This window comes from Trichoderma atroviride, chromosome 2 (assembly GCF_020647795.1).
Source record: "Trichoderma atroviride chromosome 2, complete sequence".
Taxonomy (NCBI): Eukaryota; Fungi; Ascomycota; class Sordariomycetes; order Hypocreales; family Hypocreaceae; genus Trichoderma; species Trichoderma atroviride.
In genome coordinates this window covers 1,968,317-1,993,459 of record NC_089401.1, presented here as the reverse complement: position 1 = coordinate 1,993,459, position 25,143 = coordinate 1,968,317, and the positions used below count along the sequence as shown (strand labels likewise).

General features: G+C 50.8%; 10 protein-coding genes across 11 annotated transcripts; 3 read left to right on the top strand and 7 right to left on the bottom strand.

Moving 5' to 3' along the window:
- Positions 1–417: 417 nt before the first annotated feature.
- TrAtP1_003431 (uncharacterized protein) lies at positions 418–1,147 on the bottom strand. The gene is made up of 2 exons (XM_066111881.1): positions 755–1,147; positions 418–642 (listed from the first exon to the last, which is right to left on the bottom strand). The coding sequence occupies exons 1-2, from the start codon at positions 897–899 to the stop codon at positions 551–553; spliced, it is 237 nt and encodes a 78-aa protein (XP_065967960.1). The 5' UTR covers positions 900–1,147; the 3' UTR covers positions 418–550.
- A 244-nt stretch (positions 1,148–1,391) lies between these two features.
- On the top strand, positions 1,392–8,389 carry TrAtP1_003430 (uncharacterized protein). Its single transcript, XM_066111880.1, has 2 exons — positions 1,392–7,061; positions 7,123–8,389. Exons 1-2 carry the CDS (start codon positions 1,696–1,698, stop codon positions 7,127–7,129), a joined length of 5,373 nt encoding a protein of 1,790 aa, XP_065967959.1. The 5' UTR covers positions 1,392–1,695; the 3' UTR covers positions 7,130–8,389.
- TrAtP1_003429 (uncharacterized protein) lies at positions 7,513–8,303 on the bottom strand (the record flags this gene model as incomplete). Its single annotated transcript, XM_014087906.2, has 2 exons — positions 7,513–8,046; positions 8,106–8,303. 2 exons carry the CDS (start codon positions 8,301–8,303, stop codon positions 7,513–7,515), a joined length of 732 nt encoding a protein of 243 aa, XP_013943381.2.
- A 191-nt stretch (positions 8,390–8,580) lies between the features above and the next one.
- TrAtP1_003428 (uncharacterized protein) lies at positions 8,581–11,579 on the top strand. Of its 2 annotated transcripts, XM_014087905.3 has the most exons (4): positions 8,581–9,114; positions 9,287–10,023; positions 10,083–10,219; positions 10,297–11,579. In XM_014087905.3, the coding sequence occupies exons 1-4, from the start codon at positions 8,927–8,929 to the stop codon at positions 11,044–11,046; spliced, it is 1,812 nt and encodes a 603-aa protein (XP_013943380.2). In that variant the 5' UTR covers positions 8,581–8,926; the 3' UTR covers positions 11,047–11,579. The 2 variants fall into 2 exon arrangements, with proteins under 2 accessions (XP_013943380.2, XP_065967958.1); XM_066111879.1 differs by having other exon boundaries at positions 8,581–10,023.
- A 16-nt stretch (positions 11,580–11,595) lies between these two features.
- Positions 11,596–13,694, bottom strand: TrAtP1_003427 (uncharacterized protein). The gene is made up of 5 exons (XM_014087904.2): positions 13,281–13,694; positions 12,978–13,174; positions 12,694–12,876; positions 12,519–12,623; positions 11,596–12,453 (listed from the first exon to the last, which is right to left on the bottom strand). Exons 1-5 carry the CDS (start codon positions 13,342–13,344, stop codon positions 11,821–11,823), a joined length of 1,182 nt encoding a protein of 393 aa, XP_013943379.1. The 5' UTR covers positions 13,345–13,694; the 3' UTR covers positions 11,596–11,820.
- A 992-nt stretch (positions 13,695–14,686) lies between these two features.
- TrAtP1_003426 (uncharacterized protein) lies at positions 14,687–15,488 on the bottom strand. Its single transcript, XM_066111878.1, has one exon. It carries the CDS (start codon positions 15,478–15,480, stop codon positions 15,040–15,042), a length of 441 nt encoding a protein of 146 aa, XP_065967957.1. The 5' UTR covers positions 15,481–15,488; the 3' UTR covers positions 14,687–15,039.
- A 200-nt stretch (positions 15,489–15,688) lies between these two features.
- Positions 15,689–16,853, bottom strand: TrAtP1_003425 (uncharacterized protein; the record flags this gene model as incomplete). Its single annotated transcript, XM_066111877.1, has 2 exons — positions 15,689–16,231; positions 16,293–16,853. 2 exons carry the CDS (start codon positions 16,851–16,853, stop codon positions 15,689–15,691), a joined length of 1,104 nt encoding a protein of 367 aa, XP_065967956.1.
- A 247-nt stretch (positions 16,854–17,100) lies between these two features.
- Positions 17,101–17,863, bottom strand: TrAtP1_003424 (uncharacterized protein; the record flags this gene model as incomplete). Its single annotated transcript, XM_014087903.2, has 2 exons — positions 17,101–17,249; positions 17,365–17,863. The coding sequence occupies 2 exons, from the start codon at positions 17,861–17,863 to the stop codon at positions 17,101–17,103; spliced, it is 648 nt and encodes a 215-aa protein (XP_013943378.2).
- Positions 17,864–20,771: 2,908 nt separating this feature from the next.
- Positions 20,772–22,631, bottom strand: TrAtP1_003423 (uncharacterized protein; the record flags this gene model as incomplete). The annotated part of the gene is made up of 4 exons (XM_014087435.1): positions 20,772–20,885; positions 21,085–21,966; positions 22,104–22,292; positions 22,362–22,631. 4 exons carry the CDS (start codon positions 22,629–22,631, stop codon positions 20,772–20,774), a joined length of 1,455 nt encoding a protein of 484 aa, XP_013942910.1.
- A 499-nt stretch (positions 22,632–23,130) lies between these two features.
- On the top strand, positions 23,131–24,641 carry TrAtP1_003422 (uncharacterized protein; the record flags this gene model as incomplete). Its single annotated transcript, XM_014087902.2, has 4 exons — positions 23,131–23,224; positions 23,334–23,343; positions 23,428–24,547; positions 24,612–24,641. 4 exons carry the CDS (start codon positions 23,131–23,133, stop codon positions 24,639–24,641), a joined length of 1,254 nt encoding a protein of 417 aa, XP_013943377.1.
- Between the last annotated feature and the right edge of the window lie 502 nt (positions 24,642–25,143).

The window sequence follows — 25,143 nt, the reverse complement described above, 5'->3', positions numbered from 1 at the left end:
TTCCTGGCAAGTCAGCTATATTGCGACTGTTTGCTCCATTAAATGTTCTTCAATCCAAAAATTGTTCAACAAGTCCATTCAGTTACAGGGCTTGTGCTACGTCGACAACTGCGACGCCAAATATCTCCGCAATGTCTAGGGCACTTATTGAAGCACCTCCCTCATTTAGCAACCTTAATCTACGAGCCATGGCGAGTTTGGCAGCGCGAGGGGAGGGCCTAGTGGTATCAAGGTATGTTGCCGTCTTTCCATTCTAGTCAATGATGTTGTACTAACTACCTTGACATATTTGGCCTACACAATTCAGCACACTATATCGCCTCAACTTAAAAGAGAATCAGTCTTTGAAGATTCCAATGACTAGCTTGCGTTGGCTTTGGACAACAATACAGAGGATCTAATCCAGGTAGAAACTGGCCCTGCTGCATGCCCCTTGTTGGCTACAGCCTTCGCCTCGAAAAGCCATGAGCTAGAACATCTTTCTCTTTCATATATACCTAGTCGATGCCCAGCAATTTTTCAACGCTTTCCAACCATTGAATACCTGGCATCACCTGCAATCAGTCGCGTTAACATTATCCGTTCTAAAGGAGACAGCTCCTTTGGAACCAATCTCTACATTATTACGAGATGCTAGCCTAGCTGCGTCAAGGATGCCGCAGTTGGAAAACTTAGTTATTTGGAACTATCAACATGGGGAAGTAGGGGCAGTCATATATCACAGGGACAAGGCTGCGCGGCAAGCTACACTAACATGGCGAGGCACATGGGATCTTGATTTCGGCCGTGAAGTGGTTGAATCTTGGAAGAAGGTTGATCCCGATTGTTGGCTGCGAGTCGAGAAGGAAATAGTGGTGGGCGCGTTCAATTCTCATGGCGATGCCGTTTGCCGTTTGCATCTGCCAGTCAGAGTCATTGATCCCGTATCACTGCGGCAGATATGCCAGGAGGGGATGGTGCAAGGAATCGTCTGAGATTCTGCGTCTTGCTCAATTGCCTACATGTACCTATGTAGGGAGGCGTGGCGAAGTTGGATATAACTGTAGTAAATGTAACAGGTAAAGATATGTATACATTGGTTAAAGTGAATTCTTATAGAGTTCAAAGGAGGTATATATGCCTCAACTCCTATACGCATGGACGCTCGTCAACTCTATTACAATCTGCAGTCCCACTTACACTCACCTCTAGGTTGGTATAGGAGAGTAAGGGGCGCCCGTAGCGGGCACACGTGCCCACTAGCAGACGAGTGGCGCACCGCTGTATGGACGCGGCGTAGCGCTGAGGAAGGCCAACGTATCTGCAAATTGCCTTAATCGATAACACCCTTTTGGCTCCCCTGCCCCCAACCTCGACTAACAGGGAGCTTGGTCATTCGGTCATTGTCACCACCTTCTCTGAAGGTTGCGCGAAAGCTAAACCATTCTCTTTCCCACGTGAAGGAATCGCGGGTGCTTGAGGGTTTGCCAATTGTCCCTTGCTCGACAGCAATCAATCCTGCACATCACATGCCTTGAAAATATTTGTTTTGTCGGTCTGTTTAATTTTAATGTGAAGAACGGTGCCTTTGGTTGTCCCTCCCTTTTCGCCTCGGTCACTGCGGCAGCTGCCAAGTCGCGTGCAAAAACTCCAACCACTCTTGATATTCATCCTTTTCTCTCCGACGTCGAACCGTAAACTGTTGGCAAATTCATCATGACGCACGAACGGTTAGACGAGTCCGTCTCGCCAATGACGAGAACCCCCAACCATCCCTCCCCGGCCAACGTCGAAGCGCAGTCTCAGTTCCAGCCACCAAAGTCGAATGGCCTGCTTGCTCCGACCCCCAATATATCACAACAACAAGTGGGCGCAGAAGAAGGCCCCAAAAAAGCCTCAAAGGAAACACCAGAGGAAGCCCCGACAGAGGCCAAAGATTATTGGAATGATGGATTGAGCCATCCTGATCCCTCGCCATTAACTTCGGGGGATCTGAAGCCGGAATCCGAGGCTCAAGAAGCAACGCCACATGAACAGCAGCCTGCACCCGCCAAAAGTATTCCGGAACCTTTGCAATTGGATGCAGGGCGTAGCATTCAGTTTGCCCAGCCTGATTTCCACGAACCTCCCCTTCATCCCCCGGGGGCGATTCCATTGGAGGAGCCAGATACACCACGCTCTCGAACGAGATTCATGTCCAAGATCAAGGCTTTCGCAGCCAATACAGGCTCACAGACCCCGAAATCACTAAACGGGCCAACTTTTCCATCTGAATTCGGCACACGATCGTTTCCCAACTCTCCTACTGTGTCTAGAGTTACCACTCGAGTTCCGGAAGCCGTCCACGAAGAACAATCTGATGCCGATGCCGATGTCGAAACTGCAGATGAAGCTGCCATACCCGACGCTGTCAAGAAGAACAAGAAAAAAAGCCGGCGCTTTAAGAAAGGCTCCATATCTAATTTTCCAAATCCGAGCCGATTCCCAGCCGATCTGGATGCACTAAGCACATATGATCGCCTGCTCAGACGCCGAGCAAGCATGCCTGATACGACGCAACATGACCATGCTGCATCCGATGGCGATATTCGTGATATTCCCAGACGTAAGCCATTTCGCAGAGGATATTCCATGATGAACACCACCATGAGTCCTCCAGATGAAGAAGACATGGAAGACCTGGAAAACTCCACTGCTGTTGGACGACGTACGGGCCATTTGCGCCGCATTACTGTCTTTGGCGGAGGCGGCTTGTCTGATGGAGATGCATTGACCCCTAGGAAGCACTTCTTCAACTCGGAAAGAGCAGAAAGGGCCTCGAGCTACGGTGTCAATAAATGGAAGCGAGTCAAAAGCACGCTGAAGCTCCTTCGACAAAAGAAGGATGACCGCTTCGATTATTACAAATCTGCAGAACTCATGGCTGAGCTGAGAGCCGGTGCGCCTGCAGTGCTGATGCTCGCTAGTATGATTCAGCGAGACGAACACGGGAACAAAAGAATACCAGTTCTACTGGAGCAACTGAAGCTGAAAATTAAGGATAGCTCGCCCATGCCGGATGATGACAAAGAGCGCCACTGGATATTTACAATTGAATTGGAATATGGCAGTGGACCGAGTCGGATGCAATGGCTAGTTGTCCGAACCATCAGGGACATCTATAACCTGCACTTTCGGTACAAGTTTGCTCTGAATAACGATAAATACATGCTTGGACGTTTGGATCTTGGTGCTCGCCTAAAACAGCCCAAGTTTCCCTACTCGGCATTCCCGTATCTTCGTGGTGCTCGCGACAAAGGAGATGAAAGCGACGAAGATGACCAGGCCAGTGGCCGCGGCGAGGAGACGGCTGCTGAGATGACGGCTGCTGAGGACCATGGCGACGGACCGCATCAACACTCGAGAAAGAAATCTCGCGGCAATTTCCTCGCAGGTATGAGACGAAGATCTACTGGCTTCACTGACGCTGGTGAGCTGTCTACGGCGGAAGGCGCTGGCATTGATAAGGAGATTCGTAGACAGAAGTATGTGGAAAAACAGAGGCGCATTCTCGAAAAGTACCTCTCCGAGATGATTCGATGGCTCATGTTCAGAGCTGATAGCAATCGTCTGTGTCGATTTCTCGAGCTGTCAGCTTTGGGAGTTCGTCTAGCTGCTGAAGGAAGCTATCACGGCAAAGAAGGCTTTCTTCATCTTCAAATGTCCAAAGGCCTCGACTTCCGTCGCGTGCTACAACCAGCCAAAGTCATTGCTCGACACAGCCGGAAATGGTTCCTTGTCAGGCAGAGCTACATTGTGTGCGTCGAGTCACCGGAGAATATGAACATCTTTGATGTCTATCTTGTCGATACCAAATTCAGTATCGCTTCTAAGAGGAAGGCACTGAAGAAAATTGGCTCCAAGAAGAAGCAGGCTGAGATCGATTTGACCATGGAGCATGAACATTCCGCGGAGAAGCACCACACGCTTACGGTGCGCACTTCGGACCGCAAAATACGGCTGTTCTCACGTTACCAGTCGGTGATGCGACAATTCGAAGATTCCATCAACGAAATGCTGAAACAGACGCCCTGGTTTGAGAAGAAGAGGTTTGATAGTTTCGCCCCCGTTCGGTCTGGCGTATTTGCGCAATGGCTGGTCGATGGTCGCGACTACATGTGGAATGTATCGAGAGCAATCAACATGGCGAAAGACGTCATCTATATTCACGATTGGTGGCTGAGCCCTGAGCTCTATATGCGGCGCCCTGCTTGCATTAGCCAGAAATGGCGGCTGGATCGGCTGCTCCAGAAGAAGGCGAAAGAGGGCGTGAAAGTATTTGTGATTATCTATCGAAATGTGGAAGCTGCCATTCCCATCGATTCCGAGTACACCAAATTCTCGCTTCTTAACCTCCATCCAAATATCTTTGTCCAGCGGTCTCCGAACCAGTTCAAGAAGAATCAATTTTTCTTCGCGCACCACGAAAAAATCTGCATTGTTGATCACGATGTGGCATTTCTCGGTGGTATAGACCTCTGCTTTGGTCGCTGGGATAGCCCGCAGCATCCGATCGTTGACGACAAGCCAACCGGATTTGAGCCGTCCGAGATGCCCAAAGACTCTGAGCATGTACAACTGTTCCCGGGAAAGGACTACTCGAACCCGAGAGTTCAAGACTTTTTCAATCTCAACGAACCGTATGAAGAAATGTACGACCGGGGCAAGGTTCCTAGAATGCCTTGGCATGATGTTTCCATGCAAGTCGTTGGACAACCCGCTCGAGACTTGACTCGCCATTTCGTTCAGCGTTGGAATTATCTCCGCCGAGGCCGAAAACCAACTAGGCCCCTGCCGTTCCTGTTACCGCCCCCTGATGCGAAATTCGAGGATCTCGAGGCCCTTGGATTGACTGGTACTTGCGAAGTTCAAATGCTCCGGTCTGCATCCAACTGGTCGTTGGGCATAGACGAAACCGAGCATAGCATCCAGAATGCCTACATCCATTTGATCGAGGAGTCTGATCATTTTGTCTACATTGAGAACCAGTTCTTCATTACAAGCACCGAGGCCTACGGAACCAAGATTGTCAACCGTATTGGAGATGCTCTGGTTGAACGCATCATTCGTGCTCACCAAAATGATGAAGACTGGCGAGCTGTCATCATTATACCTCTCATGCCGGGATTTCAAAACACCGTTGATGAGCAGGAAGGCACTAGCGTTCGACTGATTGTCATGTGCCAATATCGGAGTATCTGCCGTGGAGAACACTCGATTTTTGGGCGTCTTCGTGCCGCGGGGATTGAACCCGAGGATTATATCAGCTTTTTCTCTCTTCGACAGTGGGGAATGATGGGTAATGATGTCCTTGTTACCGAGCAGCTTTATATCCATGCCAAGACCATTGTTGTAGACGATCGAGTTGCGCTGATTGGTTCTGCAAACATCAACGAACGTTCGCTGGTTGGCTCCAGAGACTCTGAGGTGGCCGCCATCGTTCGTGATACTGATATGATATCGTCTACCATGGCGGGCAAGCCATATCAAGTTGGCCGATTTGCTCACACTCTTCGTATGAGACTCATGCGAGAGCATCTTGGCCTTGATGTTGATGAAATCTTGGAACAAGAGCGAGAAGAAGAGGTAAACGAAGCTCTCTTTGAACAAGATATGGATGCTATATACGAAGAAGATGCGACACCTGACGCTGATGCGTCCAGCACTAGTTCTAGCGTGGCCAAGAGTCCACGAGCGCCTGTGAACCCCATTCGTTTGCCCAGTTTCAACCATGACCTTGACCTCGCGGCAGCAGAGGCCTGCCTAGATCTTGACGATTCTTCGTCGAAAGGAAAAGAGACTGAGACCGACCCTCGTGTTGAAGACAAGGAACATCAGCTAGATTTATCAGGATACGGTCCGGATCACTGGAAGTCGGCAGAACAGCAAGGCGTCGATGAAGGCCGAGATTCAGTTGTCGTCGAAGGCCGAGAGGTTCTCTTGCACGATGGGAAGCGAATTGCGGAAATGGCCCAGCCTCCCTTGTCCCCTCCCTCTTCGCGTCGTCAGCAGAATGCGCACCAAGAGCCTGGCGATAAGCCTGGCACCCCTCCTGCACCCCCATCCCCTATTAGCAGGCACGAGGCGATGAAGAGTGATCTCTCAGGTCTGGGTACGGGTGCGCCAGCCGTTCCATTGCCAGTGCTTGATGATGCTAGCATTGGTGGTCCTGCCGTTCACGCTGATTCTAAAGCAGGCCGTCAATCCAACGGAGCTTTTCATCCGATGGCAGCAGATATCCAAGCTGCTTCCATCGATAAAGACTGCATGCGAGATCCATTGGATTCTCGCTTTGTGGATGAAATTTGGAATCGGGCTGCGCGCAATAACACAGTGCTCTACCGGAGAGTATTCCGCTGCATGCCTGATTCCAAAGTTGGTACCTGGGCCGAATACCGCGAATATATGGATTACGGTGTGAAATTCCGCGCCAGCATGGAGCCAAAATCTACCGGCGACGAGACTGAACCTCGTCGTGACGAAGCAGCTGTAAAGACGGAAGATCAGCCCAAGATTCAACTGCCCGAGCCTGAAGGCGATGACGCAAACGGCAAGCCGGTTTCTCGTGGCAGCAGCGGAGAGGACTCAGCTCTTCGCTCCCCGCCTGTTGATGGAACGACGACAGAAAACCAAAGCTCGTTGGAGCCGCCTTCACCTGTTTATGCTCAAGGGGACGTGCCATTCCCCACCATGGACACTTCATCTTCTTCGAAGCCAGTTTCGCGAAGCAAAAGCCGAGACCGTAGGCCAAATTTCTCAACGCTGGACAAGCCGTCTTCCAAGGACACTAATGCTGCTCCTCCCCTGGCGCCGGCAACAGCGACGGCCACTGGCGGAACAGTCAAGCGCCGACGCCGAGCCACTACCAAGGGCAGCCGGCGCGGACTCTTGATTGAGGAGATGCCTACGCGTGGCGAGGCCGAGCAGCTTTTGGGCTTGGTCCAAGGAAACGTGGTCGAGTTCCCATATGACTGGCTACTTACAGAAGAGCACAACGGGAACTGGGGCTACCAGGTGGATGGAGTGGCACCTATTGCCATTTAGTAAGTGCCATGTCTCAATGATGATTATAGTTGAACAACTCAAGGCTAACCATAATCACAGCAATTAACCAATCTTTCTTTGGTGTATCATTTTTTTTTTTTTTTTTTTTTTAACTTTTTGGGCCGGCGCAAGGAGTCATGCAAGGAGTAGGTGTTTTCCGATGCATTTACAATGGGATAGAGACGTTATTGCATACAACATTAAGGCGGTCATCGCACAAATCGAGGTCCGGAAATCATTCTGCCATAGCATCGCCTTTTCTATTTTTCTTTAGATACTCAAAAAAGCATGGCGACTTGCTTCAATTGGTTTCGTATAAGCTACTGTAATGAACTCACACATATTTAATAATACATGGTCATGTATATATATATACGTTTTACATGTGTCCCACACCATGTTACGCTAAGTGTATATCCAGATTATTTTTCAAAAGGCCTCAAGTTTCATTTAAACCTTTTCGCTCACCCATATCGCCCCACGGCAGCCAGCTCTGATGACGTTGGTTAGTAGCCAGTGGGGCTCTGCTTTTCTGGCATCATTATCCACAGCGTGGTCCAGGTGTTCGAGCTCTTCGTCTCGTATCGTTCGCAGAGTGTCCACCAACTGCTTAATCTCACCACCAACATCGTATCCTTGCGCCTCCCAGCTAGAGATCATCTCCAGGATGGAACGGATTTGTTCGTTGTAATGGTTTCCTATTTCGGTCTCGACGGCCTCGGTACAGGCCATGGCCGCCTCTCGGCCCAAAATTGCGGTTGACCAGCCAAGGCCGCTGGCCAGGACGGACCATAGCGGGTAGAGGGCCGTGGGGCGGACGCGGTGTTTGTGGATGAGGCTGTTGAAGGTTGAGAAATGGACGGCTTCTTGGTCGTACATGTGAGCCATGAGAGGGCGGAGGTGAGGGTGTTTGCGGACGACGATGGGGGTTTGGGCGGAGTAGATGAGTGTTGCGGCGAGTTCGCCGGCTTGGTTGACTCGAAGCTGATCAGATGTTGGTTAGCCGGGTTGCCCATGATTGTGTAGGTGGCGAGGCCGCTTACAGCAGAGGAGAGAAAGTCGCGCTGCTCTTGAGTGAGAGGCTTGAGCTTCTTTGGAGAGCTTGAGCTTGAAGGCTCGGAGGTTGATGATGCCGTGGTGGGAGCTCGGAGGAGGACGCTGGTAGACAGAGGGCGAGTTGCAGGTAGAAAGTGTCTACCAATGACACCAGCCTGTCTGGCGAGGCATCGTGTTGGGGCCATGTTCATCTGAGAGCAGCTAGAAGGACAGAATATATGAAGATTGCCAGTCCAGGCTCATCAACCTCATCGCCCACGCCGGTTTCCGTATCACGGCATAGCGACTTTTAGAACTCGGCCCATGCAGGCATAACGCAGAATATCCTACGGGGACCTGCATGCGGCAGCGCTGCCGATTGGCCAGAGACGTCGTTGCTACGGACAAACGCTTTTCCGCCACCAGCGCCGGAGACTTGGCTACGGGGCGTCGCGTTAATTGCCGGGCAGAAGTGTAATAGCGAGCAGCTTTAGTGCTGCGGCTCAGGCGCTCGAGGCTTTCTTCCCTCCTTTGCTCTTCAATTCGCTGTGCTTAATCCCTCTTCTTCGCTGGTCCCTCAGTTGACAGACACGACAATTGAATCGACCAACGGATTTTCTGCTCTGAGGTCTTTCTTGCCCCTCCTGACACCGCCGTATCACATCTTACTACCGGCTCGAGACGAGAATCGCTGTCGCGTTTGCTCCTTTGGACTCCCCTCCCAACATTTGCGACATCGTTGGGCCTTTTCTCGCCACCGCTCTGCAAAACAACCCCCTGAACAGCATATTTCGGCCATCGAGGACTGCATCTACACCAGATTTCCATCATGGCTGACATCGACGACGAACTCCTGGCCCTTGCGGGCGGTGATTCGGACGACGAGGGATCCGTGGTCGCCAGCAGAGAGGCATCGGCGTCGCCGCCACCAGCCTCAGAAGACGAGACGCCTCAATCACCAGAAACGAAACCAAAGCGGCGGTCAAAACAGGATGAGTCGGAAGATGAAGGCGAGGCGTAAGTGAATAGAATCATCTCTTATTGTGCTGCCGAGCTGCAGGAGGGCCAAATGCGGAACAATAGCTTCATGGCACTTCAGCTCTTGCTCACAATGGCAGCACGCCCCTTTCTCTCATCAGCCACCGGACGGTTATTAACGTACAATTTCTTGTGTTTTCCTCCCATCTAGATCTGATGCGCCATCACACAACTCTCTTGAATCAGCTTCGATGGATGAATCCGACTCCGATGCAGAGCCCAGTCGCGGCGCGGGCCGCTCTGCTGGTATCGCGGGTGCTGGCGGCGACGACAAGTACCCCGTTGACGGCATGTTTATCAGCGAGGCCGAAAAGGCTGAGATCATGGCCATGCGAGAAGTAGAGCGAGAGCAGATCATCGCGGATCGAGTCTCTGAGATAGAACGTCAGCGACAAAACCGCCTTTTGCGACAAATGGTCAACAACGTCGAGATTGAGGAGCGCAAACAAGTCAAGAAGAAGCGCAGCGCTGATCCGGCCGAACTCGAGGACGGCACACGCAAGGCTGCAAGGACGAGGACAGGCAAGGGCAGCGAATCAGCGATTGATTCCTTCCGCAGGGCGCGCGCTGAGAAGCAGAGACGGCAGGAGGATCGGGAGAGGCGGAGGGACGGCCTATCGCCGCGTGGTCGCGAGTCAAGAGAGCCAGAGGAGAGTGACGATGATGATTTTGGACAGACCCATCGTTCGCCTGAGAAGGCTGCTTCCCGAGAGCTGCCGCCACCAGAGCTTCGTGATTTCGAGAGAGTTCGTCTCGGCAGAAACGAGTTTGCGCAGGTTTGCTCTACTCCTGGCTTTGAAGCGGCCATTACGGGATGCTATATCCGTATCGCTCTTGGTGCCCATCCTGAAACGGGCGTCGAGCAGTATCGACTGGCTCTGATCAAGGGTATGCATTGCCTAATTACTAAATATGGTAGCTTATCATATGTGCTAACGATGGAACAGGATTTACAACCAGCAGACCTTACGCTCTGAATGGTCCCCAGGGCTCATTTGTAACGGACCAATATGTCAAGGCCGCTCATGGCAAGGCTATCAAGGAGTTTCCTTTCATTGCAGCGTCTGGCGGGTCAATTACAGAGGTAATATTATCATTCTTCCTTTCGGCAATCTGCCCCACGGTCAACAGATGGATATACTGACTGATTTGATTCAACAGAGCGAACTGAATCGATACAAGGTCACTTGCCACAATGACGGCGTTACACTGCCTACCAAAGCTTTCCTCATGGACAAAATTGATGATATTAATGGACTGATTAACCACAAGTGGACAAATGAGGAGATCAAGGCTAGAGTTGCGAAGCGCAATGAATTCCGAAAGCGGTTTGACCCATCGGAACGCCAGCGGGTTGCTAATCTTCTCGAGGAGGCGATCCAAGAAGGCGACGACCAAAAAGTGGAAGAGCTACAAGAGGAATTGGATAAGCTAGGCAGAGAGCGCCTCGCCTTCAAAACAAGCCTGGGGGCATCAAAGAATCCAGAGGCCACCAAGGCTTCATCAGAACAAGACAGGCTAGCGGAGCGTAACAGAGAGAACCGTCGACTCAACCAAGAAGCAGTCAGGAAGGCCCAATTGAAAGAAAAGGCCAAGGCTCGAGAAATCGAAATGGCTCTCAAGCGAGGAGAGGTGATTCAGGAAGACTACTCCCGACGACTTCGAACGAAAGCCAAGTTCGTCCACGACATCAACGAGAAGGTTGGCGAGAAGCCGGAGGCTCCCAAGGACGGCGCTGGTGCAGGCATCAACGGAACTCAGAGCCCTTCAGCATCGCAGGCCTTGCCACACCTGACAAAGCTGCAAGAGAAGCACTACTCGGAAACAAAGGGTCTGCCGACGATTCATAAGCCTATCATGGATGATGACGTGATTGGGGCATTGGATTTGGAGATTGATGTTGAGATCTGAGGCGCCCTTTACGTAAAGATATCTAATGTGTTTCTTTGCTCTTGCTCTTATTATCTCTTTTAAGTCTGCTTTTTCTACATTACTCTCTCTTTTCTTTTTCTCAATTAGACGTTGGCCAGAAATAGGAGAGAAGAGGGCGGCGGAAAAAAAAAGAAAGACGGCATATTTGGAGTTGGACGGAATGGAATGATAACTTTTCTTGCAATACTTTGGATTAAGCAAGCAATGTGCTATGCACATGCATACATAAAAAAGAATGATTGGCTTTCAGTGATGGAATGAGAGGGGGCGCAAGGTATATAGACGAAAGTAATGCAGATGATATCCCAATGATTTAAAGGGAAAAGCTACCCAATACCCCAGTTATGTTACGGTCTTCCAGCTATAGCTCAACAAAGCAGTTGGTCTATATATCAAAGCGTACAACTAGCAAAAACCTTTAAAGTAGCAGCATCAGTGATATCAATACCGCCGAGGGCATCAACAGCATCAGTAGCCCACGCTATAGCTGGAGTACTGGTAACAGAATTGGGATGCTGGATAGCTTTTGCAATGTCAAGTGTATGATATTTCGTTATTCTGTGCGCTATCTATGTATCTGAGCCTTGATAGTCTGTCTAGCTGGTCATTAAAGATATAGAACAAAAAAAATATGAAAACGATGAAACAATTCATTTACGCCCGGACCCAAACCCAAACCAGTCCAATCCGCTTAAACAAGAGAAGAGATGATGGTAAACAAAGAGAAACAAAACAAAGACAATTCGCAGTCATTTATCCCTGGAAATTTCTAAAAAAGCTCACGTCAAACTTGTCCATCCTCCCCTGAAGCCGCCTGTACCAGAAGAAACTCGTGACGACGACATTGATAAAAAGCACGCCACAGGTGGTGCCGAGTTGGGACTTGAGGGAGCTGAGCATGGAGACGCTGCGATTCTGGCTATTGCGCTTTCTGGAGACGGCAGACGCAGAAGTGGATGGTGAGGGGATGCCGTCGAGGTCGTCTTCGACGCGGGAGCAGACTTGGAGGAAGAGTTGGGGGTTGTCGGTGATGACGCCGTCGATGAAGACGGTCGGTGCTGGCGCTGCTGATTTGTCGTCTGCCATGGAGGACAGGGAAGACGTAGAAGGAGAGGCAGGGAGAGCAGCCCGGTTCGAAGCAATGTTCTTGCGGATGCACCACTCCATCCACTTGTCGCTGTTGACGGTCCAGGCAAAGACGGGGCGGCCGGCCTTCTTGGCGTCGCGGAGGAACCAGCGGCCAAAGGGCCCGACGAGGAGGCCCTGGAACATGTTGAAGGCGAGGTTGGGGATGGGGAAGAAGTGGCGGGAGTAGAAGAGCGAGTTGGAGATGTGGGCGAGGGGGTAGCCGGGGAGGAATTCGAGGGCGGCTTTCATGAATGTGGCCTGGAGAATGTGTTTTTAGCTAATTGTATACCTTATAATTAAGATGGAGTGAGTGAATAACTTACGTTCCAGCAGCCGAGAATGATGCGTTCGTCCCATGGAGTGGCGGATGAGACTTCTGTGAGAGCGCAGGCTATGGCATGTAGCAGTTGTCCAGGCTTGTCGTCAATCTGAGCAGACGTTATGCTGTATTAGCGAATATTCTCTCATGTTTCTTGTGACGGTGCTCTCTTCTCTTACCTTGATATCTAGCAAAACCCAAATCTTTTCCGTCTCTGGTCCGGAGGTTAGATACTGGAGCAGGTCTACCAGCCTGGGCAGCGGCTCATATGGCTGCTTGGTCGTTCGCAGGCTGGAGAGATATGACCAAGTGCAGTCTTTGATGAGGAGGTCAACGCCGAAGCATCTCTTTAACGAGGGGTCCTAAAACAGTGTCAGTTTTTTGGTTGCCCATTTCATCCGGTTCCAACTCAAATACTCAATTCATGCATGAGGCTTGAGTTGTGTTTGGATGGACAACTTACATGTGACAGCACAACGACGCCGTCCTTGGAAAGATGCACATCCGTCTCCAACGCATGAGCTCCAATTTTAACAGCCGCCTCAAAAGCCGCCATGCTGTTCTCTGGAAAGTGGGATTTGAATCCGCGATGGGCAATGGTTTGCGGCATACGCCGTGAGGCATCCCGCGAGGATGCTATGGCCGAGGCCCATGTTGCCGCTGTTTTTATTTCAATGTTAGCTGAGATGAGCCCAAAAATGGGAAGTCATAAGGGATGAAGATGAGAATTGATGGCTCTCAGATTTGTCAAAGACCAGGTACATACCCTTTGGAACGGTGATGCCGCGGTGAAAAGGACTCATCAAGGGCTGCTTTTCCGCTGTACTCATGTTTCTTTCAGAAAGCAGATCCAAAATCTTCTATTCCGTCTAATCGTATCTCTTTTTTTCTGAATTCTTCTATCTCTACCGATGAGTTGGAGGGATGGAAAAACGAAAAACTCTCGGAGAATAGGCAAAAAAACAAAAAAGAGGCGGTGTTAGTAATAAAAGCCGTGCTTGCTTGTGATTTCGTCACGTTGGCTGCTCTATTTGGGCAATGGCGGATATAAGTGCAGACTGAAACTCCGCAGTCCGACACGTGCCTCGGTGTGTCGGTATGGACTTAATCACTGTATGATCTGCAATAACGAAGAGGAGTAAAAGAAGAGAAGAAGAAGAAATAGAAAGAAATGATTCTTCTCTTGCCTTTTGTATCTCATTTTTTTCTCTCAGCTAACATACAACTCACCACATGCATCTTGGCACGTATCTTATCGCAAAACAAGAACTGCTCCATACTGTTTTAACCTCGACAAGCATAAAGAGCCACAACATGAAGCCACCAGCCCTGCTCGTTTCCTTCGCATGACCCCTGAGCATGGCCCGGTGGTGCCTTGCATGTCGCCACTTGACGAGATTTTTTTTTCTTCTCTTCTCGTCATATCAGGGTCTTTGCTTTACGAGACTATCTACGGCTAGCTTATTAGTGGTGATAAGCACCTTGTTCCGGGCGGGAAGTGTAAAAATCGACAAGGCAACCAATCCACGTTTGCCATTCGCTGCTGCTATCAATAGAAAAAGGCGGCATTAAACCTTTTATGATTCCATACTAGCAACATTCGAACTGATAGCATACCTGGAAACTAAATGGCTCCATCCATGTTATCAATGACTCCCTGACAGCATCGCCTCGCCTCACCTCAAATAGTATCAGCTACCTACTAGTAGTACCTACTGCTACGTTACAGGGTCCAAACCATGGAACTAAAATCGCCCTTCGGCAGCACATGAACCCTGTATCTTTGCCCCTCTACAGCGGATAGAGCCCACTACGAGTCACCGAGTCTTTCCGCGCAAGCCCCGTGCCGCCGCCAAAAACCCGCAAAGGGTCCTCTCAACAATCGCCCTTGGGCAACGTGCTCGGCCCAGCACCAGAGATTTCTGATCGTGGCGGGCTGATGCGAGGCTCCGTCGTCTTAATCCCCATCCAGGCTAGAATGCGCGTATTCCCTTGTCTAGACAGCTGGAGCCATATAAATTACAAGGCTACAGGCAATGCCGTATCGCTGGTGGGTAGCCCGTTTGATATGCCGCAGCCTAGTGCTGCAAATGGTGCGGCGAGGCGATTCAGCCCAAGATAAGATGCAGTAACTCGATGCATTTACAAGGATGCCGGAGCGAAGAAAATTTTCATAAGTGTCATATTTTGCTGACCGTGATATCCAAAAAAAACTACAAGCTATGGAACATTTCATGTAATAAAAATAAATAAAGTAAACCATCCACATCACCATCCGTCCAATAAGCATGTAATCCCTCATACAACCCTCATACTATCCCCTGACAGCCCCTTGAAGCCGCTTTTGTGTCTTCCCAGTCATAGCCGAAAAGTTCAAAGAAAAAAAAAAGCCCTTACAAATCGCTCCAGCATGTGCGCCGTCCCAAAAATAAATCGAAACCGTTACATCGATAGGCCGCAAATTCACATCAAACAGGCATCTCATATCGCCACCACACCACAACGCCTTGAAGTCACGTCATAATTCACAAAGACAACCCGTGAAGCCCATTTGCTGCATATCCATCGCCGTGGTAGTTCCCCTGCAGCTGTTTCCCGTAGTCAATGCTGCCGAGACCCAGTCCCAGCTCCGAAGGTGACACTTCCTCTCCCGAACTGAGGCTCTCGTCGCTCATGCTAAGCACGCTCTGCGGCGGCGCAGGGTTGTTTCCGAACTCATCAATGTTAAAGTTGCTGAGGTCCCATGCATCCGGTGACCATTCACTGCTAGTCGAGTTCCCTGTCATCGCAGCTTCGATGGTGACGCCTCCGTAGATAACGTCATACACATTGTTCATCCCGCTGTCCATGGATCCAACCAATGCCTCCCAGTCAGCGCCTGATAAATTGTTGGTTTTGGCCACAGACTGTGCGTTGTTCATGTAGCCTTGGCCGCCGTTCTGCATTCCCATGGGCTGTCCCTGCATGTTGGTAGGAGGGGAGCCAGCGTGCTTGGCCGTGAACGAAGCGTCGTTGAGCGAGAGATAATCCAGATTCTGTCTTGCCTGAGCATTCGGAGAAAGCCTAGAGGCTCGCGATAATGAGGGCTGGCGATCCTGTCGTTGCTCGTCAAATGATTGACGGGAAGAGGGCTGCGGCCGGCCATCTACGCTGGAGCCCTGAACACTTGATATGCTACCCATCCAGCGCTTGTCTTGAGGGCGCGTCAAATCGGCCTCGCTTGCCGAAGCCTGGTAATGGGAGCCTAGGAGTGGTGAACTCTGCTTGGGGTAGCTTGTCGGGGGGGGATGCGCGGCGGGAGCTGGCTGCCGTTGATGGCTTGCGGGCATGCTTGCTCATCGGTATCGGCCCCGAAGGATCGGTAACGGTGACAAGCACATTGGCGGCTCGTTCCAAATCCACGAACCCGGGTGACTGGTTCTTGCGCAGTGTCTTGAGGACGTCATTCACCAGCCGCTCATTTTCGCGCAACACCTTGCTGTCGCGTTTCAGATCAATGGTCTGATAAAGAAGAGTGAGAGCACACAAGGCCAAAAGATCGCATTTATTCATGCAGAAGGAGAATGACAAGTTACGCTCTTCGAGGAGCTCTGCAATTTGGATAATGTGCTTGCTGGATTCGCTGATGGTCATGAGTGCCGGTGCAGCCTTGGGCCCGAGGCTTGAGCCAACGGCTGGCCGATAAATCAGGGTACGGATATAGTAGTATGTGAGTGCCTATAGTAGAGCTTGTGAGTCATTTTGTACCAACAGTAACCATCATTGCATTCACACTTACCAACAAAGGTGATCGGCTGCTGGTGACATCTGTTGACGGCTTACCCTGAGCGAAATTGAGTCTCAGGTGAGCCGGCAACTCGTCATACCAGGCATCTAATTCGGCCTCAAAGGCGCCCATTTGCTGGAGGGAGAGATCGTAGTTGGTCGCCGCAGGATAGTTTCTATCTAGGACACGAGCGAGAATTCGCGTCGCCCGGAAAAGAGCAAGAGCGCTAGAAATGCGAGTATATTCTCCGGGCAGTGTGGGTTGGAAGCCCTTCTCTGTGACGTATTCGTCATCAGTGTCAGACGGATATTCTGCCTGAACATCCTCTTCCTTCAGCATCTTGGGAAGACCAGTAATGGCCGCTGTCATGGTATCCAGGGCGTACAGCGTCCAGAAGACCTTCTTTCTGGTCTCAAGAGTCAAGGCACCAAAGGAAAATCGCTTTTGGCTTTGATGAAGACCCAGTCGATGAGACAAGCCCACAGCGACACACTTGTAGTGCTGAAGGCGACGATAGTCGGCGCGGACGGTGCAGTACAGAAGAGCCAACACGAGGCACTGTAATGTGCTCATGGTGTTTTCCAGGATGAGAGAATCAAGGGCCTTTGTCCATTGGTATTCGCAAGCAGCAACTTGCTGGAGGTCTGGAGCCTCGGACGAGAGGCCTGCAAGAGAAAAGACGAGGTAGAGCTGTGCAAGCTTGTAGTTGCCCTTGACTCTTTCCGGGTCATTGACAAACTCCTCGTAGATGCGAAGAAAGGTAGGCTTGTGGAGAACAGGGAAGAGAGGGGCCCATTCTTGGAAGAAGACATTGACGCATCTATCCGAGAAGAGGCGAGGGGGGGATTTTTGATGACTGATCTGACATCTTGGCAACCAGAGGAGTGCTGCCTTGAATGTGTAAGAAGGCATCAGGAGTGAAGTCACTGCATGGTTTGCCACTGTCTTGCATCTTTCGTTTGAGGGAGGCTATGTGGAAAGACGTTAGCTCAGAACTGAAATTTGAAACGATAAAATGGCATTGAAGATGCGTCGCTTGCGCATGTGCTTAGATACACATGAAGGTAACACAAATATGACATACCGATAAAGGCGCGTCCACTTGAGGAGCCCATAAAGTACGAATCAGAGTTCTCGACACCCAAAAGGAGTTGTGTAGCTTGTACCCTGAAGGTATCTTCCTTCATAGTGGGTGACTCTTTCGGGCCATCCGGTGACACCGGCGTGGCCATGGATGTGACTGAAGGCTTCCGTCGTGGGCCGCCGCTGATGTTTCCGTGCATCGTAGAGAGCATATCGATTTTCTCGTCCTTCTCATCCAGCAGATCCTTGAGCTCGCGGACCTCGCCCTCTAGCACACGGACCCGCTCCTCCAGAGACTCTGTATATCCGCGCGGGAATGCACGTCGGCTCAGCTTGTCGCTGGTGCGGCACTCGAAGCCGACGGAAGAGCACTGTGAACATGTGGGACGAACGCCATCGCAGCGAATCTTTTTGCTCCTGCAGCGGTCGCAGGCCTGGGCGATTCGGCTCTGGGCGCTGCTGCCCACCTTGATGACTTTCATAGGCAGGATGCCCGGCATTGTGGCGGTTTGCGATCCGAGCGCTCGATTATAGAATGGGAAGAGAAGAAATGGAGATGTTGGTCGAGGCGTTTAAGTGAGAGCGAACGTGCTGACTGGGGCTTTCTTCGCCCACCAGCCGTGGTCGGCGCAACGTGCGTCTGGGATCGTCGAAGCAGCTTTGGATAAATTCCGGTTGGTCGCGGACACCTTCTTTCTTTCGGGAAACACGGCGAGTCAAAGTCGAAGTCACGATGAGGCTCTTGGTCCGGTCTTGCTCGATTCCTCGTCGTCAGCGTGAGACACGGAGAGAAGAATATTGTGGGGGGCGGAGAGGTGAAAGGAAAAGAAATGGAAGAGCGAAGACAGGAGCAGGCAGGTGGAGCCTAAAAGGGCAGAGCAGGGCGTGGCAGGCAATTAAATCCCGGGGAAGGGGATTGGACAGCGCCGCTAAGCAGAAAGCAGCGCGTTGAGGCTTCTGGGCCACAGGTGCTTGGCTCCCCGTAGCGCTCGTGGCCAGCACGCCGCAGGGTTGTTAGCGCTACAGGCACTAGAGCGGCAGCGGCCAGGACAGCGCTTTGGCAGCACGCTCCATCCAATCTGGAAATCTCCGTTCATCCACCTCGTCTACGTCCGCCTCCTATTACCCCCTCTGGTTCTCTTTGCTCGTTTGCATGAAAAAAAAAAAAAAAAAGAAATGCATCCAAAACTACTATGCAAGCTAATAGTAGACGCACCGCCGCGACTGGCCATCCCGGCCTCGCGGCTCCACCCCTCAGCGTTCTTTTCGTTGGGTCTGCTTGACGTAGTTTCTGCTTCTTCAATCCCTCGCTCGCTAGTGCGCCCCCTGTAGGCCACGAGATGTGAGCACCACTCCCCACCAACCACCACCGGCTCTCTTCTCTTTAGCCACCGTGACGCCGCTGCTTGCACGGAGTACTTTGACTGTGAAGCATTTGCCATCGACCCATGGTGCTGGCAAGTGATTTGTTCCCTTTCGTTCTATTCCGGCAGATGTTTCGGTGACAATTGCTAACCTGCTTAGTCGTCCGCTTTACACTCCTGTGATGGAAAACGCCATGTTCCGCTACAGAGTAAGCAGGCCATCTGTCTTACTGCCGCTTGAAGGAAGAAGAGAACCCTAACCCATTATCGCGACATTTTAGCCCGGCCGCCGAATTGCAGAATACCCACCTCTGCCGCGAAAATGTTTTCTCGAGAGCGGGTTCGGTGTTTGATGCATGGGATCGGACCTGGCCTGGATACGATGTCAGAAATGCAACCCATTGCCCCAACAACAGCAACCAGCGCCAGCTGGGCCATCAACCGATATACTAGCACACACACGTCGTCTCTTTCGATGGCTTACCGCAGCGGCTTACTTGCACACGCAGGGCCCTCGGGCTCTAGACCAGCGTCCACATCCTGCCACAGAGCTAGCGCACAATTAAATCTCGACTTATGGCCTGATTTACCCCAGATTTCCCGCTGTTTGCCCCCCTAAGGTGCACATGGTGCGGGGTGGGAAAAGCCGGGGAGCAGCTCTTCCAAAACGCCTCTTGCAGACTCGTACTGTATGACACGGTTTGTCTGGCAGGGGAATGCTGCGGGCTTTGGCCGGTGACGCTCGTCCTCATCAGCCAATGCTTGGCTATCCTGTGCACTGTGGTCGGTACCGAGAAGTTTCAGTTCTTCTATTTTCTTGCGAAAGCGAAATTTCTTGCGAGAAAAAAGAATGGCTTCAGAGGCGTCTCAAGCGCCTCCTACTTCTTCGCCCCTTGGCAGCTGGCATGGAACCCATGACTATCTGTCTACGCAACGCCCAAACGGCAGTACCGGAATCGACAATGATCGGTTTACTATATCCCCGTCATACCGCGGACTTGCAGCAGACGTGGTCACTGACTGGCGAGTATTCAGCATGACAGCGGAAGGACGCCGGCATAGCCGGACCCTTGCCGAGATGCTGTCAGGTTTCTGCGATTCCGTGACTCGGGCATTGTAGGACATGGCCATGGTACGGAGTACACTGCTGCTGAAACAATGCCTCATGGATTGCATTTAGGCGGCGATGAGCCGTGTTTGGGAGGTACCAATTCGTCTCTACGTCCCTGCAGCCATCATCCAGCCTCTCCAGGGTCCGCCCTGGCTGAACCAACTCTCACCACCCATTCCTGAACTGCGCTACAACTCTGCAATTGCATTGATCCACAACTCACTGTGGCTCATTTAGCATCCATCGTGGTGCCTGTCGGCACATCTATTAGCCCTCCTGCCCATAATTAGTCCTCACATTCCCCAGCCTGTGCCGTATTCTGCGCCATAAATGAAGGCTAGTGGCATTCGTTTCATCGTCTTCCCCTTATCTTAAAGTTGGAAGCATAAGCCACACCCAAAGAACGTGTGTCTGGAAGAAAAAAGCTCAAAGTTTAAAGTTCGTCACTCCATGTCATACAGGTGGAACGAATGAGATGATCACGAGATCTGCTCCTGATTTGAGTACTGGCGAATAATACACGGAACGAATCAAAGCACCGGGTCAACTCTCATGTAAGAAGAGATTCTGCACGATCGAGTCTCGTCAATCTTTCAAGTGATGTCCAACTCGAACATATCACATGGATATCCTGCATATGAACCAACCATTGGACGTTTAACCCGCGTTTTAGTGCCATTTCTGTCAATAGTCTGAGCCCTAGCTCTTTCGTTATTCGAGTGGACTCGCGATACAGCGTCGACTCTGAACTGGCCCAAGCCATGGACAGCAACTGGCTTGGTCCGTCGTCTTGTCTAACACGACTCCAATATCGGGTCAAGCCGGCGCAAATGCACCTCCAGTCGTCGATCCCTACGCTAAGCCCAAGAAGAATCTGATCCTTGAGCGCTGCCCCGGCTTGTTCATCCCACGCCGCTTAGCCATTTCGGCTACTTAGCTAAAGTCGTCGTCCTCATTGGACGCCTGGTCAGACGCTTGCTCGTTTTGGGTATCTTCCATAGACCCGAGATATGTCACCACGCGAGCGTCCAGAAGCAGCCTCGCCTTCTGTGAATTGCGGTGGTTGCATTAGCATTTATCCAGACATGAGTTTTAGATTGCAGCGGCCCCGTCTGTGTCTTGTGTCTTGTTCAAGCATAGCTGTCTGCCGGACATCTAGCTTGACCCCGGACCGTCGGAATGTGGCGGACAATGGAAGCCATGCCGCAGTTGAAGACAATAAAAGGATAAAAGTCACTATGCTTACCTCGTTTTCTAGCGCTGCTGCCGCACCTTGCAAGATTTGAGCTTCAAGATCTCTCAGCTTCTCCGCCGCTAGCATGCACTCCACGCGGGGTTGATTTGCTGCCTGCGATTGCTCCGTTGCCCCGTACGAGATCTCGGCGGTGATTTTTTCTAGTTGCGCAGTAACCCGTTCCTCTAGCACAGACACAGCTCGGAGCTTAAATATTTGGCAAAGAGGGTGATCTTGGATGAGAGATTCGAATTCGTCGGTTTGCCCAGTGACATCTTCATCTTGCCAAAAAACCCTTAGTTCGCGAGCTCCCGACGTGTTTTCTTGCAGCACTCGGAACAAAAGGCCGTCTTCTTCATTTAGAATTAGTAGATACAGCAGCGGGCTGTGCCACCGGAAGTTTCCTTCCGTCAGAGATAGCCGCGCAATTGGTGGGCCTTTGTAGATGTGAAACTTGGCTTTCCCTAGGGGATCGTCGGGCAGGGCATCGAGATGCAGTACCAGCTCCTTTACACCGGACTCTTGGTCGATGAAGCCATAGCTGAACAGCATCTCGGCCGCTGACTTGGCTTCCCCATAAGAGATGGTGATCTCCTCCCCTGATGACACCCCAGATCCTGAGCTCGGGAGTAATACCACATCGCCCTCAGGGGTTTCGTCATAGCGTGCCAAGTATTTTGGCGAATGATTTGCCATATCCAGCCCCGGGACCATGGCGAGTCCGGCGTGGGGGAGCTCCAAGCATCTTGATCGGTACAAGGCATCTGCCAAGATCCAATCTTCCAGCATCCCTGATTCGCTCAAGAGATCATTCCAAAAGGGTAGCGTTGATGCCTTTTCGGAAAGCTCGTCGTATTCACGGGAAAGAACGGAGAGCTTTGCGTTTACCGAGGACTATGTTGATGACATGGGGGTTAGTAAAGGATTATGTAGCAGCTCCGTTTCACATGACAAAAGACACATCAGGTAGTTCCCAATGGAGAGAGAAGCCACTAGCTTCAGTGCTGTGGTAAACGAGCGGACATAATTACCTCAAGAGATGTGCCTTGTAAAAACTCTCTCTCCTCACTTGTCCACATGGTGGGAACGCTGATTGACCTGGGCAAGAACTTGATATACTCGGTCCATGGTGTTGAAGCACATCCCTTGCTACCTGAAGAGTTTCTTTTAGATAGAATGAGATGTGTTAGTAGATACAGCAGGATATCGCCCCTAGTGCTCTCTCTGGATATTAGCATCATTATCTATTTCGGAGCCCCGTCACCCGGAGGGCAGGTACATGTACTCACTTGGTGTCCAGCAACTTCAAGTAGCTGTCTGAAATGTTGATCAACTTTGGCATATGCCTCCACAGCCTCGGCAGATAGAACAAGATCTCGGGGTATTCGGATGATTGCTTCCGTGCTGGAGGAGTCGTCGCTCACGCCTGGAATATCCTTCTTGGCGACGAGGCCGAAGCCTTTGCCCTCAATGCTTCGTACCTCTGCGCTTTTGAATTCCACATCATTCAAGAGAGCCCAGGCCGGAAAAGCCTCAATTGGCAATTGAGGCGCTGACATGCTACAGTATTGAAATCAAATGATGTGAGAATGCAACCAGATATCAAAAGAATCAAGTATCGCCTTGTCGAATCATACGTTGTTGGAGGTGCATGCGAGCTCTTAGCATGTGCTAAGCAGCGGAAGTCCAAAGTCTATTAGAGTAAGCGGCCAAGGCGGGGCAGTACTGTTGGGAAAAAAGGACCTGCATCTTGGCATGGCTTACTGACATTCTCAAGTACTCTTTCTTAATCAGTACGAGGCACTAGCAGCTGCGTTTAATTCGGTACCTCAAACGACGTCGTCGCAGTGCGGCTCTCACAAGCGTCACCCACTCGGCCCAATTTTATTTTTATTTTCCAAGGTTCTGTTTTGCGACATCATTCCTCTTAGGCACACTCTAAGCATTCATAGAAGCATCTGTATCAACCTGTTTGCTACAACTTATTTTCTTGTATAATCATTTTTGCTTCTGCCTCTCTTCTCGCTCCCTCGATCGACTCGATAGTTCCACCCCGCCATGCCTCGCGATCCCCTCATTGGGCTTGTGGGCAAGCCTTCTGCCGGGAAGAGCAGCACGCTCAACAGCTTAACAGATGCTTCCTCCAAAGTTGGTCGGTAAAGTCCTGCTCTCTATATTGCTTTGGCCAAGAAAGACGGCGCACAGCTACATGATATGTCTGTCAGAGTTGCTGGCCATTGTACTAACATGGATTTCTGTAGGCAACTTCCCGTGAATAATCGCCCGATCACCCTATACCCGCCCACACAAGAGCTCGCGAAGCTGACTTGGACTTTTTTTGTTCTTGTGCGACAGATTTACCACCATTGATCCTCAGCGAGCGATAGGATACCTCCAGATCGACTGCGCATGCGCGCGCTTCAAGCTATCAGACAGATGCAAGCCCAACTACGGATCGTGCGATGAGGGTCGACGGTCAGTGCCCATCGAGCTTCTCGATGTAGCTGGACTGGTACCAGGCGCACACCAAGGCCGCGGCTTGGGCAATAAATTCTTGGACGACTTGCGACATGCCGATGCGCTGATTCACGTTGTCGATGCGTCCGGGACGGTCGACGCCGAGGGCAAAGAGACGAGAGGGTACGACCCCTCGGTAGATATCGCCTGGTTGCGAAGTGAGGTTGTTGCGTGGATTTTGGGCAATCTCATGTCAAAATGGGGAGGTATTAAGCGACGGCATATCGCAATCAAGGCTACTGCCGTCGAGACATTACAGAATCAGTTCTCCGGATATGGATCTACAACCGTAACGGTTCAGCGGACGATAGATCGCTCGGGCGTAAAAGAGCCTCTGGAGGAGTGGTCTGACGAGACGATTGAGCATATTGTCAACTGCTTCATAGATGAGAAATTCCCGACGGTGATAGCGCTTAACAAGATCGACCACCCGGACGCGGATAAGAATATTGCAAAGATTGCCAAGATGCAGGACCCTAATACCGTCGTGCTCTGTTCGGCCATTTCAGAAATCTTCCTGAGAAAGATGACAAAGCAAGGATACATCAAGTACGTGGAGGGAAGCGAGTTTGTCGACACGAGAGAGGATCTCATCGAGCAAGGCGACCCTACCGGCGGCGGCCTAAAAGAACTCGATGAGAAGAACCGAAACCGGATAGAAAACTTGAAGGATATGGTGCTGTACCGCTTTGGTTCTACAGGAGTTGTGCAGGTGCTGTCGAAAGCTGCCGAGCTGCTAGGTTTGGTACCCATCTTCCCGGTACGGAATACATCGACATTCAGCTCTGGAGCGTCAGATTCCAAGTTTGTCTTTCGGGATTGCGTATTGGTCAAGAAGGGGTCTACGGTGGGCGATGTTGCTCGCAAGGTGATGGGCGATGCTCCGATTGCCTTTGTGGAAGGAATTGGGAACATGAGAGTATCTGAAGATGATTTTGTTGCGGTAGGGAAGAATGATGTGAGTTTTTTTTTTTCAGAATACATGGCAATGGGAAATGGGTTTGCTAACTAGTTCATTCCAGATTCTATCATTCAAAGTTGGACGAGCATGAGAGATTTGATGAAGATGATTTATTTATCTTTCTATAGACTAGGTTCTGATATGCGTACACATATATGTGAAATATTGGTATTCCCGATTATGTGCATATGAGAGAAACAGTGAAGAGTGCTCATGACCAGAACTTACGGTTGCCATCGTGAAGGGGTCGAAAACAACTTGAATGATTGATTCCCTACTAAAACAGCAACTGACTGATTGTGCTCCGCGACAACAAATCGGCCTACGGGGAAAAAAAATCTAAATGTAGCCGCAAATAGGTAATGCACATCTACCAAGAGAGACTGTATAATAACACCAATGAAACAGCAACAGTTGTCGAGGAATAAGAGGGTGGAGATGAAGTTACAGGGAGGAGTCTTAGAAAGGGGAGTGCTGCAGAGGACAACAATAGGTAAGGTAGTGATAAAGGCACTGGTTAAAAAGGGAGGTGCTGTTGGGAGAGTTGGGTATGCCTACACGTCGTAAAGAAGGTAGGTAGATATACTGCCCCA